Source organism: Saimiri boliviensis, chromosome 2, assembly GCF_048565385.1.
Source record: "Saimiri boliviensis isolate mSaiBol1 chromosome 2, mSaiBol1.pri, whole genome shotgun sequence".
In the NCBI taxonomy this organism is placed as follows: domain Eukaryota; kingdom Metazoa; phylum Chordata; class Mammalia; order Primates; family Cebidae; genus Saimiri; species Saimiri boliviensis.
Window position 1 is genome coordinate 123,264,368 of NC_133450.1, and position 17,263 is coordinate 123,281,630.

A 17,263-nucleotide genomic window follows, 5' to 3' on the forward strand; every position below is an offset into this window, starting at 1 on the left:
TGTTGAATGGAGTTTTATTTATCAGAAAATCTTTTTGGTTTGATTCTGTATGCTTAAATTGTCTGAGGTTCTTTGTCATATGTGTTGAAAACCATTTTAAGATATGTTGAATACCTTTTAGAACTCCTAAGTATCTTCAGTGTCTTTTAATATCTAAAAAATTTCAGGTTGAATAGACTGTTCATAGCCAATTAACACGTTAATAATATGCAGCTGCTTGTATCAAAGAACTCCCAGAATTCTCTTATTTGCTAACATTGAAATCTGTTTCAGAGTGATAGATTCAGTGAAGTTTATATAAGTTGTTGTAACATACTGTTTCTTGTGAGTTATGACGGAGGCATAAATAAATAAACAATTACGGTTTTTATCACTGTGATTGATGAAGCTGATATTTTACCAGTTTACATTTCCCACTTGAGGAGAAATTTAAGATTGGTTTCAAGCTGTCTATCTGCATTGTCTCATTTTGTAAGCATGCTTTTCACTGCTGAGGGTTGAGATTTGAAGGGATGGTTATCAAACTACAGATGTTTTTGCAATGGAACTGTGCACCTCTGACCAAGTCACTGTGGTTCAGGAGATGATAGATGGTATTTTCATGTTGCTTCACAAAAGGGTCAAAATGGCATGGCAAGCCCACAACAGTGAAACGGAAAAATATTAGTCCTGGAAGGAAATTTATTTCATAGCTTCAGGGGAAGTTTGGTTGTCATGAATAGGCTCTCTCTGTCAGTCTATAAAAATATTGTTTGTAAGGCAATGATGTATGTGAGACAGACCGTGTATGTGTGTTGGCAGACAGAGCAGCTACTTAAACAAATGCTAAGCCAAGTACAGTAGCATGAGTCAAGTGTTGTCCTTTGGATGCTTTTAGTTGGTAAGGATTGTTTTTGATAGAAATGTCAACATAATCAAAGAAATTTATTTCATTTTCTTAGGTAACAACTTTAAACTTCCTTTGTAAATTTTATACCTTCTTAATTATCCTAGGATATGGCACACACACACCACTATTCTAACACAGTTTTTTGTATTAGAATTATAAGTTTTTTAGTTATAATCAACCATCATTCCATTTTACTCACTTTTAAATTATTTGTGTATGTATATGTGGACGTAGCCTTAATAGTATGGTTCATATACGGCTACTATAAATTCTGTGAAAGTTAAGCCACTGCCCTTTTGAAGTCTTCTTTTCTTTTTCTCTTTCCTAACCAAAGGAGATATCAACCTTCACCAGATTTCCGTTAATTGGTAATGTAGTGGGAGAGACTCATCTTACAAAATTGGACCAGTGAGGTTTCTTTCTCCCACAGTGATTCACAAAGGGAAAGCCTTCCATTAGAGAAGTACATGGAAGATCAAAAACCATGTTTGTGGAGCCCTCCAATCTCACTTTCATATTAGTTTGTCAGTGTTTGAATGGAAATTAGAATCACTTATATATAGCAAAGTTCAAGTAGAAATCTTCAACTCAAAATATTTCTTATCTAGACATCCTAAAGTAATACATTTGTCAAAAAATAAAAATTTTAAAGAATTCTTGAAAGCCTACTGGACAATTAAAAATGAAATTACACTGGGCGCGGTGGCTCACGCCTGTAATCCCAGCACTTTGGGAGGCTGAGGCGGGTGGATCACAAGGTCAAGAGATCGAGACCATCCTGGTCAACATGGTGAAACCCCGTCTCTACTAAAAATACAAAAAATCAGCTGGGCATGGTGGCACGTGCCTGTAATCCCAGCTACTCAGGAGGCTGAGACAGGAGAATTGCCTGACCCCAGGAGGCGGAGGTTGCGGTGAGCCGAGATCACACTATTGCACTCTAGCCTGGGTAACAAGAGTGAAACTCCGCCTCAAAAAAAAAAAAAAAAAATGAAATTACATGATCAAAAAAGAAATAAAAGGATCAAAACATTGGTGAGCACAATGTAATTGGGAAAGGAAAGCCTTATGCTTCTGGAATTTACAAAACAATCCCAGTCACTTGGGGAAGGTTTTAAAAATAGAGATTATCTGGCTGGGCACCATGGCTCATGCTTGTAATCCCAGCAATTTGGGAGGCTGAGGCAGGCAGATCACCTGAGTTCAGGAGTTCTAGACCAGCCTGCCCAACAATGTGAAACCCCATCTCTACTAAAAATACAAATATTAGCTGTGTGTGGTGGCACTTGCCTGTAATCCCAGCTACTCAGGAGGCTGAGGCAGGAGAATCGCTTGAACCTGGGATGCAAAGGCTGCCAAGTGAGCCGAAATCGAGCCATTAAACTCCAGCCTGGGCAGCAAGAGCAAAACTCTGTCTCAGGAAAGAAAAAAAAAATAGAGATTATCAATAGGATATACTTATTTTGGAAAACTGATTTTCAGATGTCACATACAAAGAACTTTCTTCTAAATTATTCTAAACTCAGTAGGAAAGAGATTGTTTTTACTGAGAGTGAGAGGTGTTATTTGTCTTAAGACCTTTCAGGGGTTTGGGGGAGCAAAACAAAAGAGTGTGTCATTTCAGGTTTAGAAAAATACTCTACTGGTCAGCTTTCGAGAAAGCTATATATAGAATACACAGGGAAGGTTTGAGAAGTGAAGGATTGACCACTCTATCTGCCATTCTGTTTTATACTCAAATATTCTATATATTATCATACAACAACTTTATAACATTTTGGCATAGTCGTCATTAAAGAGAACTCCTTTAAATGTATAATGCAGGCAAAATAAAAAATGTTTCTGATTAACAATCCCTTTTGGAAATTAAGTTTAAAAATAAAAGGAGAATGAATTTTTAATCTAGGCTTGAAGTTAACATCCTTTTAGCTAAAAATATGTTTTTAAATCAACATACTAGTACGTTTATGTAAGTTATTATTTTGATCATCTTGAATTAGCTTTTTCCATTCCAATAGAAGTTGAATGATACGAGACAAAGAATTCCCTCTTAGAGATCTGCTCCCCTCATCTCAGTGTGATTTCAAGTGGAGAAACACTGTAGTCTTACATTTGGAAAACCTGAAGGCAGATCGTATTGTTAAATGTGATTTGTGTTTTTGTTACTGTGCTTACACATAGCTTTTTAGCGTAATGTTTCCCTCAGCTTCCCTTTCCCACCCATCCCCCTTAGCATTTTTTCCTGCTTCTCTGCTGCTGAGCCAGACTTGAGCTGGCCCCAGATTCTATGTCAGAGGCCATGACCCAGGTGTCAGAGCAGTCTGTACCGCTGGCCTCCTCTCTGAATAATTATATAGAGGGTATTGTGTCAAAGGGAGACTTGGGGGCAGTGCAGTCACCCTGGCTAGCCAGACCAAGGAGCTCTCCTGTCGGACTGTAGCGGAACAATGGGCCTGAAAAGGCTTGCACAAAACCTTGTAGCACAAAAGATTAAATTAAAAATGGACATTTGGCCAGACATTAGGTTTCATCCTTCAGACTTTCATCTTACTTACTTATTCTGATCACTTCCTACCTAAACATCTTCAGACTTCCCATATGCTGACCTTGTATCCGCATGTTTTCTGATTGCTACCTACCTTTGCATATATACTCTAATTCGATGATTTTCAATGCTTTGAAGCTATCTTAATTGCGAAACTTTGTTGCTAATAAAGTTTTTCTACAGCAGCATTTAAAGTAAACAATTTAAAGTTATACCTAGTCATTTTTCAAATAATGCTTTTTAATTTTCTTTATGCATTTTATTAGTTCACTCCAGTGTGCCCGTCTGTAAATTGAACAAGTGGCAGAGGGCAGTCCTGAAGTAGATGTGATTGCTTTATCTTCCTTTAGTCATAGGAGGATTTTTTCCCCCAGTTGAGGATTTCCACAGAAGGATGGGGGGAAAAACTCTCTTAAGTCTTCACCAGAGCTGAATTTTAGAAATAGTGTTGGAGTTGGACTCACTCCTGTGGGAAAGAAGTTTTCTCATGTTCTTGACCTCAGGTTTTCTCTTAATTTTATCTAACCCCTACCTGCTTGCTCTGACCTGGTTCTTTTCAAGGCTTCTGGAGCCTCACAAACAAACATCAGCTGAGAGCAACAAAGACCTCGTTTTCATGACCCAAATATTATCTCTTATTGTTGGTCCACAGCCCAGTACTTTGCACATAATTGTGTTTTTTTACGCATTTTCCAGGAAACAAAACGTCTGTTAGTATTACCACAAAGAGCCCATGAAGTTTGAATTTGATGTCCGTCGGTTTTACTGTCTTAGTTCCTCTTCAGTCAGGCAACAGTTAGTCCTCATGGTATTGGGGGGACGGTATGGTGTAGAAGCTTCCTACTCAGTGAGCTTGTTAGTTTTTGCCTTGTATCTTAAAGAAGTATAAGAATAAAGCAAAGATCAAAAGCCAGCAGGATTGGAATTCTTGAATGTGTTCTCCTTGAAGTAAAAGTAATTTACTACCTAATGTTTATGTATCTGATTATTCTGCTTTTGTTCTACTGGGTATTTGAGTAGCTTGAATGTATGTGTTAATATCTCCCACTTACTCAGGGCCGGTAACCTAGCCTGTTTCAGAGATAACTTAACCAAGAAGTAGTGGGGGTGGGGGAAGGGCTTTAATCACAAAGCCACTGTATAAGAGTGGATGCCATTCTTTAGCATGTACTCTCTTATACATATGCTTACTATTTTGCTATCTGATTTCTCAAACGTTAGTGATACAGGCCCCCTGCTTTATAAAAATAGGTCCAGAAGCACAGACGGAACTGAAGGACAACCCTCTGCCAAGCATGTTCTCTTCCATTTCTGTTGATTGACCTGGGCTGGAAACTTTGACACTTTCTTTTCTTCTCTTTTTGTTGAGTTTGAGTCTCACTCTGTCACCCAGACTGGAGTGCAATGGTGCGATCACCGCTCACTACGATTTCTGCCTCCTGGGCTCAAGCAACCCTCCTACCTAAGCATACCAAGTAGCTGGGACTACAGGAGTGCACTACCATGACTAGCTAATTTCTGTATTTTTTGTAAAGACAGGAGTTTGCTGTGTTGCCCAGGCTGGTCTCAAACTCCTGAGCTCAAGCCATCTGCCACCTTTGGCCTCCCAAAGTGCTGGGATTACAGGCGTGAGCCACCAAGTTTAGCCACCTGGTACTTTCTTACTCCTTAGTCTCTTCTGTCAACCATTCCATTTAGTCACCTGCCTTCCATGTATATTTAATAAAATTCACAAGGCCTGGCTGGGCTCTCAAAGCTCTCTGTGATCTGTCCCCAGCCCCTTTTCTGTATAACCCTCCCCCATCTTTAGTTTACTGTTGAAAATCTGAACTCCCTGTGACTTCTCTCAGGGAGTATATGCCCCTGTCTCCTCAGCTTTGCTCATACTCTTCCCTTGGCCTAGATCTCTTCTTCCCCATGCTTATTGTAGGGTCAGGTTCTGCTCAAATGTCACCTCCTCTGTGAAGCCCTGCCCACTCTCCAAGTAAGTGGTGATCGTTCTCTCTGGTGAATGCCGTTGGAGTTTAACACATCTCTTTTGCAGCAGTTATTCCTATCAGGCGTGGTACTTATGTTTATTTTTGTCTTAGCTCCCCTAATAGATTGTTATCTAAACCAGTTTGAAAGCACTGATAAATGTCACCTTTCTCATCATACAGATGAGAAAACTGAACTATACCAGACTGAGCAACTTTCTTAGGCACACGGCTTGGTAATCTAAGATTTATATCCAAATCTCCAAATTCCCAAACCAGCTTTCTCCCCTAAATTTAGTCAGTTAGCACTAAAAGACCCCAATCAAGTACCTGTTGTTTTTCTAAACATTTTACTTTACAGATATAAACTCATCTGATTCACATTTTATAGATGACGAAACTTGATTCAAACCCAAAACCCAAGTAGTGTAGTTATAGAGTTTGTTGTTTAATTACTTCACCATGCTGCCCTTGTACCTGAGAGGGAATAGGGATTAGGAATCATAGGATGCTAATAGCAATTGTATTATTACTATTTGTGTGTTTATTTAGGGAGGTGGAGTCTTACTCTTTCACCAGGCTGGAGTGCAGTGGCGTGATCTGAGCTCACTGCAACCTCCACCTCCCGGGTTCAAGCGATTCTCCTGCCTCAGCCTCCCAAGTAGCTAGGACTACAGGCATGTGCCACCACACCCAGCCAATTTTTGTGTTTTTAATAGAGACAGGGTTTCACCATGTTGACAAGGATGGTCTCGATCTCTTGACCTTGTGATCCACCTGCCTTGGCCTCCCAAAGTTCTGGGATTACAGGCATGAGCTACCACACCCAGCCAATTTTTTTTTTTTTTTTTTTTTTTTTTTTTGAGACCGAGTCTCGCTCTGTCTCCCAGGCTCTCAGCTCACTTCAGCCTCCGCCTTCCAGGTTCTTGTGTCTCAGCCACCAAGTAGCTGGGATTACAGGTGCCCACCAACTCGTTTGGCTAAATTTTGCATTTTTAATAGAGATGGGGTTTCACTGTGTTGGCCAGGCTGGTCTCTAACTCCTGGCCTCAAGTGATCCACCTGCCTTGGCCCCCTAAAGTGCTGGGATTGCAGGTGTGAGCCGCCTTACCTGGCCACTGTTGATATTTTTATTAGTATATTGTTGTTGTTGTTCTTATACTCAAGCCCTCTTTTAAAGCACCCAACAGCTTCATGAGATGGATGCTGTTATCACTTTCATACTCATTTTACAGGTGATGGTAACCAGCATACAGAGAGAAAAAGTAACTTCCCCAAGTTTCATAGTAATGACTAAGCTAGTGTTGGAATTCCAGTCAGCCTGAGTTTAATATCCCAGCTCTTAACAACTCTGCAGGCCGTCTCTTAGCTTCTTAGTAGCACTGAGTCATTAGGAAAGTTGTCTTCTGTTTGGCTCAGCAGCCATTATAGAAGACTTGGAAGCAAAATGGATACAGAGGTTTTTGAAGTTTATATGAAATATTTATTGGTATGGCAAATACTTACCCAAGATAGCCCTTCCGTTTTACTGCTGTTTCATCAGGCCCTTCATTTGGTGAAACTTAAGCAATTATCTTGCATAACTATTTTGATTTGCACATTCATCAGATATTCAGATACCAGATTTCAGCAGGTATCTGAATGTCTCCCACCTATTTAATGCCTGGATGAATGGGTCATCACTCTCCTAACAGGTACACAGATGCCATCTAGTGATGGAGAACAGAAATGCAAGTTTTTCAAGTAAAATGCCGGACGAAGGCTTGGGGTTTTTTGTTGTGTGGTGTTTAGAAACATGTTTTCATTGTAGGTTACTTAAGGTATTGCACAGAGATGCTGTTAATGCACTATTATTGTTAAATCATATGCATTTATAATGGAATTAGGCAGGTTGTTGACAAGTACAACTTTAAAACAATTTGGCATTAGAGAGTCTCATTTTATACTTTTGTATTGTTCCCAGCCTGGTCATTGAGGGTAAGAACATCGAATTGTAAAAATGGGATATAATTATTAATAACAGATTGAATTAATTTTTGTGTCCGTATGCTTGCTGTTTCTAATATTTGTCCTCAGACTTCCAGATTTTTCCTTAATGAAATGATTTACTGTTCTTCCACTAGGAAAGAAATCTATTAAGTTGTTTTGCAAAGTATTTTATCGTCATTAGGGCTGTTTCTTTGTTGGCAGATGAGAGATTATTAGATTAGATATGGGTGAAGATAGATACACCACTGAGAGGAATATGTACCATGTGACATGGTTGCCAAAGCAGCAGCAAGCATTATTAGTGGCCACACACACAAAACATAGTTGTTTCAATAGTATATACAAGCCAGACACACCTGCTCTATACATCAGAGATTACCAGTGAGGACAGAGAGCAGCTAAATTCAGCTTCAGTATTTGCCAATTGCTAATTTGCAGATATTCTGATCTCTAGATCTTGTTTATATGAATGAACAGAGATCTTTGATACTCATAAGCTCTCACAAAGTTGATTCCAAAATGTGTTAAGTTTGCCATATTTTTGATACTACCTTTTCTCCCAGGCACCTTTACTCACAGAACAACAACAATGTAGTGTTTTGTGTTTACTAATTATAGGAACTCTACAGAGTACTTTATATGCATGATTTCATTTAATATTCTTAAAATCCCTATCAGAGAGATGCTGTTATATTTCCACAAAATAAACAAGTCTTAAAAAAGTAAGAAACTTGCTCAAGTCTGTGCAACTGTTAGGGTAAATAGTACTTAGGATATTCATTTATCAGCCTGTTTTCTTTGGTTGAGGAAGAGTTGTATCTTTCTAGTCCTTGAGTCTCTCATGCAATACCTGACTTTTTGTAGGCTCTTGATAAATGTTTGTTGATACCTGTGAACCCTTCCTTAGCTAGCCAGACTTCTGGTTCTGACTCTTCCTTTTTTATTTGAGGCAGAATTTCACTCTTGTCACCCAGGCTGTAATGCAATAGCACAATCTCAGCTCACTGCAACCATTGCCTCCCAGGTTTGAGCGATTCTCCTGCCTCAGCCTCCCAAGTAGCTGGGATTGCAGTCACCTACCACCATGCCTAGCTGTTCTTTGTCTTTTTAGTAGACGGTGTTTTGTCAGGTTGGCCAAGTTGGTCTTGAACTCGTGACCACAGGCCTCCCCAAGTGCTGTGATTATAGGTGTGAGCCACCTTGCCCAGCCTGACTCTTTCTTTATATGACTGTTAATCCAAGTAGAAGAGCTGGTGGTGAGAATGAATCATGTCAGAAGGAGGCTGTGACCAGTCCTAGAATCAGCAGGGAAAAGGTGAAGAATACAGCCATAGCAATGTGTCAGGAAGATGATCATTTTGGGGCCAAAGGGTGTCTCCCTAATAAAAGAAAAGTACATTTGGCTAGGGACAAAATGTAAATGTAAGCTGACAGTCTGGAGCTATACTGTTATGAATCAAAACCTTTAAGGTCAAATTTGTGTTAGCGTAATTTGAGCTTTCTTTCCTAACCCTTTGTCTTTATACATTGCTAAATCTTTTCAGCAAGTTTAGTCTTAAATTAAAATATTACCTATTTGAGCCATCACCCTGGGATCATTAAGAATTGAGGAGTGGGGCCAGGTGCAGTGGCTCAAGCCTGTAATCCCAGCACTTTGGGAGGCCAAGGTGAGGAGATCACAAGGTGAGGAGATAGAGACCGTCGTGGCCAACATGGTGAAACCCTGTTCCTACTAAAATACAAAAAAAAAGAAAAAATTACTTGGGAGTGGTGGCATGTGCCTGTAGTCCCAGCTACTTGCTGGAACCCAGGAGGCGGAGGTTGCAGTGAGCCAGGATCATGCCACTATACTCTAGCCTGGCGACAGAGCAAGACTCCATCTCAAAAATAAAAAAGGAGTGATTTTCTTCCGCCCCCCCCCCACCCCTTGTGTTGAGTTTTGAAGAAACTAGAGCAAGCTTCTCCCTGTCTTCCCTTTCTCATCCTTCCTTTGCTGGACTTCGAGGAGGTCCGCACTGTTCCTTGTGGCTGTTTTTCCTAACTCTGTTGTTTTTCCCCCAAAACCACATAGCCTAAGTCTGCTGAGTCTCATGTAACCAAGCACCACATACGTGGCAGTGCTTAACACAAGAAGAGCTGTAACAGGCCTTGGGACTGGTTCCCTGTGGCATTTCACAGTGTTGGCACTGGTCTCTGCTTTGTCCCTTAGGCATAGGAGGGTCTTTGCAGAACTATGAGGTTTTAGGATTTGACTTTTGCTACTTATGCTGAGGTTCATTCTTTGTGTATTTCACATATTGGTCCTAAACTCTGTTTTTGACCCCGTGTCCTTAATTCTGTTAATTCTGTAGCTGTTGTCTTTTCTTTTTTAGCTGATGATTCTTACTGCCTGGTAATGCTCATCTTAACACTATTTGAGGGCTCTGGTCTCTGCTTTCACTCCTAAGTTTACAAACATGAAGTCAAATTTCTGACAAATTAATAAACAGGAATTAACCAGGGTATTCCAGGGTCTCTGGAATAACAAACTGAAATAATATCATGACTAGATTTTGAGATTAGAGGCAAATTTTTTTACAGCTAAAGAGGACCACAGCCGGGCGCGGTGGCTCAAGCCTGTAATCCCAGCACTTTGGGAGGCCGAGGCGGGTGGATCACAAGGTCGAGAGATCGAGACCATCCTGGTCAACACGGTGAAACCCTGTCTCTACTAAAAATACAAAAAATTAGCTGGGCATGGTAGCACGTGCCTGTAATCCCAGCTACTCAGGAGGCTGAGGCAGGAGAATTGCTTGAACCCAGGAGGCGGAGGTTGCGGTGAGCCGAGATCGCGCCATCGCACTCCAGCCTGGGTAACAAGAGTGAAACTCTGTCTCAAAAAACATAAAAAATAAAAAATAAAGAGGACCGTGTGGTAAATCCATGTTATCCGCTGCTCAGCTTTGTCCCTAACTGGTACTTTTTAGTTTTAAAAATGGTTCAGAGGACGTAAGGAGTAGATCACTTATGAAAAATATAAGTGGGGTTTCTCATTCTTTTAAACTAGTTTTTCCATACAGTATACCCTATAATTTTTTTCTAGTAAAATAATTTCCAGAATTTATTGTTTTGTTTTTTACCTTTTCTGTTTGGATAGAAAAGATCTTGTATGCCTAATACAACATGGGAAGGAATCTGGTCCTTGAGACGGTTGCTCCCTGATGATTTCCAAATAGGAGTGAAAGAGCTGCTCCTCCTCTCATGGGACTTTTGTGAGTCTGTCCTGAGGAGGCAGTAGCCAAGTGTTTGGGGTATTAAAGGAGCAACTTGGTTCTCTTATCTTTTTGGGAGACATAAGCCATTTCTGTCTTAGCAAGAAGAAAGGTTAATTCTGAGTTTAAAATTTAGTATAAGAAGTTTATTTTTTAAAATGAACTTTTAAAGAAGGGAAAAGTTGAAGAATCCATTTTAGGGCTAACAAATGGAACCATTCTGGAGATGTATTCATGCAGTGTTGATTGAAATTGTTTGCACAGTAGAAAAAATATTAATCTCTCCACCTGTACTCATAACCTTCATCAAAATGAGCTTTCTTTGAGAAATAGCTATATTCATGTTTGGACCCCTCTGGAGAACATGAGCTACTTTTAGGGCAAATCTCTCCTATCCTTCCTTTTCTGTATCTCTCATATTCTTGCATAATACCTTTATATTCTGGAGGCTTTCTTAAAGACAGTCTTCTAATTGAGTAGAGACAGAATAAAGAAGTATTTTTCAGCTCGGTGTGTTGGCTCACTCCTGTAATCTTAGCACTTTGTGAGGCCAAGGTGTGTGGATTGCTTGAGGCTAGAAGTTCAAGACCAGCCTCGCCAACATGGCAAAACCCCAACTCTAATAAAAATACAAAAATTGGCCGGGTGTGGTGGCATGTGCCTGCAATCCCACCTGCTTGGGAGGCTTAGGCAATAAGAATTGCTTGAACTGGGAGGCGGAGATCATGCCACTACACTCCAGCCATATCAAAAACAAAGTGTAATATATATTATACATACATGTTTTTTCAAAGTTGCACTACTAATTTATAAAGAACTAGCAAGCAAAGATCCAATTGAATTTTGAATTCTGTTTTTACCCATTCAGAGGTCTTTTTTTTTTTTTTGAGATGGAGTTTCACTTTTGTTGCCCAGGCTGGAGTGCAATGGCGTGATCTTGGCCTACTGCAGCCTCTGCCTCCCAGGTTCAAGCAGTTCTGTCTCAGCCTCCATGCGTAGCTGGGATTACAGGCATGCACTACCAAACCCAGTTAATATTTGTATTTTTAGTAGAATTGGGGTTTCTCCATGTTGGTCAGACTGATCTCAAACTCCCAACCTAAGGTTATCCTCCCGCCTTGACATGCCAAAGTGCTGGGATTACAGGCCTGAGCCACTGCACCTGGCCCAGAGGTCTTATTTGTAATACTCAACTCAAGATTCATTTGACTAATGTGTTTAGCAATGTTAGGAGGAATAAAGAAGACAAGGTTCCAATTAAATAGCCGTTAATCTCAACCAGAACTTTTTGGATATAAATTTTCAGTGCTTTGTGTTCTAAATCATTTGAAAAGTGTGTCTGTGTTCTCTGATAATTGTTTTATAAAATGTTTTTTAAAATCTCTTTTAAAATTCATTATAAGAAGCTGGGCGTGGTGGCTTACATCTATAGTCCCAGCACTTTGGGAGGCAGAAACGAGAAGACTGCTTAAACACAGGAGTTTGAGATCAGCCTGGGCAACATGAGAAAACGCTGTATCCAAAGAAAATACAAAAATTAGCCAGGTGTGGTGTTGTGTGCCTGTAGTCTCAACTACTTGGGGGACTGAGGTAGGAGGATCACCCAAGCCCAGAGAGGAGAGGTCAAAGCTGCAGTGAGCCATGAACGCACCACTGTACTCCAGCCTGGGCAGCAGAGTGAAACCCAGTCGCAAAAAAAAAAAAAAAATCAAAATATTATAAGCAGACAAACTTCTTTTGACAGAGGCACATGTGTTTGTGTAAATTTAGAGGCCTTGTCATGGAAATAACAAGTTCTTGGTTCAGCTGTTCAATTTCATGTATATTGGACATTCTCCTTAACAGCTTTGAAGGATTGCTGCAGTAGCTTAGTCCTGTAATCCCACCACTTTGGGAGGCCAAGATGGGCAGATTGCTTGAGTGTAGGAGTTAGAGACCAGCCTGGGCAATATGGTGAGTCCTCAAGTCCACAGAAAATACAAAAATTAGCCAGGTGTGGTAGTGTGTGCCTGTAGTCTCATATACTTGGGAGGCTGAGGTGGGAGGATCATCTGAGCCCAGGAGGTTGAGGATGCAGTGAGCTGTAATCGTACTTTTGCAGTCCAGCCTGGGCAAAGATTGAGACCCTTTTTCAGAAGACAAACCAAAGAAACCTCTGTATCACAGGTTACACATAAAATGGGTGTAACATCTACCTTATGGTATTTTCTGATAGTCAAATAAGATGATGTATCCAAAAGACATTTTATACAGGGTAGTCAAATGCTAGATTAGTCTTCCTACCTTTCCCTCTAGAAAGGTTAGAAATTTTCCAAGTCACAGAAAATTTTCATCTTGTTTTTTTTTTTTGAAAAAAACAAATGGAAATGAAAATATTATATTTTAGAACATCCTTTCAATGAATTTTAATATTAAATATTAGAAAATATCAGTTTCTAAAATATTTATGTAAACATATTACTTTAGAGAGTTTTATAAACTTAAATTTTATTTTGGGATTTTATTTACTTAGTTTATTTTAGAGATGGAGCTTTGCCCTGTTGCCCAGGCTGAAGTGCAGTAGCGCAATCATAACTTACCACAGCCTCCAACTCCGGGGCTCAATTGGTCCCCCTGCTTCAAACTCCTGAGCATCTGGAGCTATGGCATGCACCACCACACCAAGCTAATTTTTATTTTATTTTTTATAAAGATGGGATCTTGCTGTATTGCTCAGGTTAGTCTTAAACTCCTGGCCTCGACTTCCCAAAGCGCTGTGGTTACAGGTGTGAATTACTGCTCCCAGCCTCTATTTTTAGCTTTTTGTATGTTTGGATTCTCTCTAGAATTATTTTTAACCTTTAATTTCACATCATTTTCTGCATTGGTTATATCTATTAAGGATAATTGTTTTCTCTTATGGAATTTTGAATTTATTTGTGTTTTTGTTTTCTTTAGAGAAGTATAATAGAGAAATATATTATTTTTGATAAATTACTGGTAGATAGACACAGTAGCAATGTCATATGAAGGCGGATTGCTGAGTCATTGAGCTGACCTCAGTACTTCAGGATGCATGTATAAACGAAAGCCGTGACAGTTTGTTTTACTGTGGCTCACACTTCTTTCTTCTCCTCCTCCATAAGTTACAGGCTTACTACTACTTGGAAGCCATAGTGGCTTAATGACTTTATATCCTCTGTGCTACATAGCATAGTATCTTTTTTTAAAAACAGAGTCTGAGGGCGGGCGCGGTGGCTCAAGCCTGTAATCCCAGCACTTCGGGAGGCCGAGGCGGGTGGATCACGAGGTCAAGAGATCGAGACCATCCTGGTCAACATGGTAAAACCCCATCTCTACTAAAAATACAAAAAATTAGCTGGGCATGGTGGTACGCACCTGTAATCCCAGCTATTCAGGAGGCTGAGGCAGGAGAATTGCCTGAACCCAGGAGGCAGAGGTTGCAGTGAGCCGAGATCGTGCCACTGCACTTCAGCCTGGGTAACAAGAGCGAAACTCCGTCTCAAAAAAAAAAGAAGCAGAGTCTGACTCTGTCGCCCAGTTGTATCCTTTTTTTTGTTTTTGAGATAGAGTTTCATTCTGTCACCCAGGCTGGAGTGCAGTGGCACAATCTTGGCTCACCATAGCCTTTGCCTACTGCATTCAAGTGATTCTCTTGTGTTAGCTTCCTCAATTAGATGGGATTACAGGCATGTGCCACCACACCCAGCTAATTTTATATTTTTAGGGAGACGGGGTCTCACCATGTTGGCAAGGCTGGTCTCGAACTCCTGGCCTCAGGTAATCCGCCTACCTCAGCCTCCCAAAGTGCTGGGATTGCAGGCCTGAGCCACCGTGCCTGGCCTGAGTTGTATCTTTTTGCCCTGAGCAAGTATTCTGTATTTAAATGTCATCATAAACAGTTAACTTAAATGTATTTTTATAATTAAACTTCTTATTTCTAAAATTATGTAAGTTAAAATGTGTACCTGTTTTCTCAAAGCCCTGAAAAATGTTGTAATGTGCATTGGGATGGACTTTAGTTTTAGTATTGTGCTAGTTAACAAACGCCAGTAGAGGGAGCTCCAACTCATTTTTGTTGGTGAAGTTCGCACTTCAGGATGTAGTTTTGTAGAAAGGGCACACATTTAAATGTAAAACTTAAACAAAACATGGTTATATAAATTTTTAAAGGTACTACAGGATGACAATTGTAATTTTCTTTAACTTTATGGAATAAAACAACCTCACTTTGATTTCCATAGTTTGAAGTAAACTGCCCTCTAACTTCTGCATAGTATATAACCTCTTGCAAATGAACCATCAAGCCATCCAAGGCTTTTAAAATCAAGAATCTATCTGGCCAGTTAAGGAAGAGGAGGAGGAAGAGGAGAGAAGGGAGAAGGAGTGGTTGTCGTAGGGTTATTGTTTGAAATTAGATTAAGTAAAGTAAAATTGTTAATTATTGGTAGTCACAATAGCAGTGTCGTACAAAGGTGGATTGTTGAGTTATTGAGCAGTAAAGGAAAGAAAATTTTGTATTACTGAGAACTTTTATGCACGCAGAAGCTTTTTCAACCAAAATCTATAAAGGCTCCATTCAGCACCTTTGCTCAGATCTAGAGAGTTTGTCCTAATTATTTTCTATTGGTTACTTTATAGACCCCAGAAGAAAATATCATGTGAGGCTCCTGGCTTACAACAACATAGAAGATGGCTATCAGGCAGATCAGACCGTCAGCACTCCAGGATGTGTGTGTAAGTGAAAGCTGTGGCAGTTTGTTTTACAACGGCTCACACTGTTCTTTCTCTTCCTCCTCCTTTAAGTTACAGTCTCACTACTACTTGGAAGCTATGGTGGCTTAATTACTTTATGTCCTCTGCGCTGCATAGCATAGTGTCTTTTGAGACAGAGTCTGACTCTGTCACCCAGGCTGGAGTGCAGTGGCCCAGTCTTGGCTCACAGCAACCTCTGCCTCCCAGGTTCAAGCAATTCTCCTGCCTCAGCCTCCCAAGTAGCTGGGACTATAGGCATGTGCCACCATGCTAATTTTTTTTTTTTTTTTTTTTTTTTTTTTTTGCAAATACTGTATAGTAGAGATTGGATTTCACCATGTTGGCCAGGCTGGTCTCAAACTCTTGGCCTCAAGTGATCCACCCGCCTTGACCCCAAAGTGCTGTGATTATAGGTGTGAGCCACCATACCCAGCTAAAGTATCTTAAGTGAAATAGGTGCTCAGTAAATTCTTAAGTGAGTTGTATTGAATTATTAGTCCTGTTTTCATTTTGCCTGCAGAAGACAGTAAGACATTTAACTGAGGAAAATAACTACTGAATAGCTACAAACTGAGTTTTTTTTAAATCTGTTTTTACCTCTAGGCTAATTGTTTCTCTCCAATTGCTGTTCACTTGTACTGCTCCTAAGAAGGATATTCTAGTCTTAAGTCTCCCACTGGTTTTCTCAGTGTCTTTGGCTGGTAGCCTGACTTCTCTGTGCTTCTGCTTTCCAATCTTTTAAGTATCAGTAATATAATCATGCATAGCAGAATGACATTTCCGTCAACAGTGGACCGCATATGTGACCATATGTCCCATAAGATTATAACGGAGGTGAAAACATTCCTATCACCTATGACATTGCTGTTATCGTATATAGCAACCTGTTACCGTTTTCTGTTTGGATATGTTTGGACACACAAATACCATTGTGTTACAGTTGCCTACAGTGTTTAGTACAGCAGCATGCTATACAGTTTTGTAGCCTATGGGTAATAGTCTATAACATAAAGCCCAGTTGTGCCGTAGGCTATATCATTTAGGTTTATGTAAGTGCACTCTGTGATGTTCACACAATGGTGAAATCACTTAATGACACGTTTCTTAGAATGTATCCCTGTTGTTAAGTGATGCATGACTGTTTTTGACCCCCTGTTCATCTCATGGAAGAGTTGTTTAGGTTTGGATGATCTATCTCTAGATCACTATGAATCTCTGTTGGAAGAAAGACCTAAAATCATCTTACAGACTGAGATATTATTATTTTACCATTTTACCACTTTCTGTGCTATATGTTATGTCGTATTGTAAATTAACATTGTTTTTCTCAATAGCTGTTCGTGATCGCATGGTCCCTCCTCCACCGCCACCCCACAATCTCTATGCAAAGGCTAACACCTCGTCTTCCATCTTCCTGCACTGGAGGAGGCCTGCATTCACCACTGCACAAATCATTAACTACACCGTCCGCTGTAATCCCGTTGGCCTGCAGAATGCTTCTTTGGTTCTGTACCTTCAAACGTATGTAGCTCCTATTAATGCTTATCTTCTTTGCTTACCTCCCCACACCCTACCTGCAACTCATAGTTTTTACCTTCTTGGGCCCAGCTTGATCTTCACCTGTAAACATTTGTTTCAGAACTTAAGTTACTCGTAAAGTGGCTGGGAGTTTTGCATCCTTACCATTTTCTGAAAACCATACTTTTTGACATTAATTTATGTAGGTGATTTTTAAATTTTCCTTGCCTCATGCAATAAGATTAGGCAAGAAGCTATTATTACTCTCAAGTGACTAAACTTAGCATGTTTAAAGAAAGAAGACTATTTTCATGCTGGCAGTCAAAAAGTAGGGACAGTT

At 40.0% G+C, this 17,263-nt stretch overlaps 1 protein-coding gene across 1 annotated transcript in view; it reads left to right on the forward strand.

Moving 5' to 3' along the window:
- Positions 1 to 17,263, forward strand: part of PRTG (protogenin) — a 126,604-nt gene that overhangs the window by 89,200 nt on the left and 20,141 nt on the right. The window contains exons 12-13 of the mRNA XM_039462893.2: positions 15,292 to 15,387; positions 16,740 to 16,926. Coding sequence (XP_039318827.1) covers positions 15,292 to 15,387; positions 16,740 to 16,926 — 283 coding nt within the window. The remainder of the gene's footprint in view (positions 1 to 15,291; positions 15,388 to 16,739; positions 16,927 to 17,263) is intronic.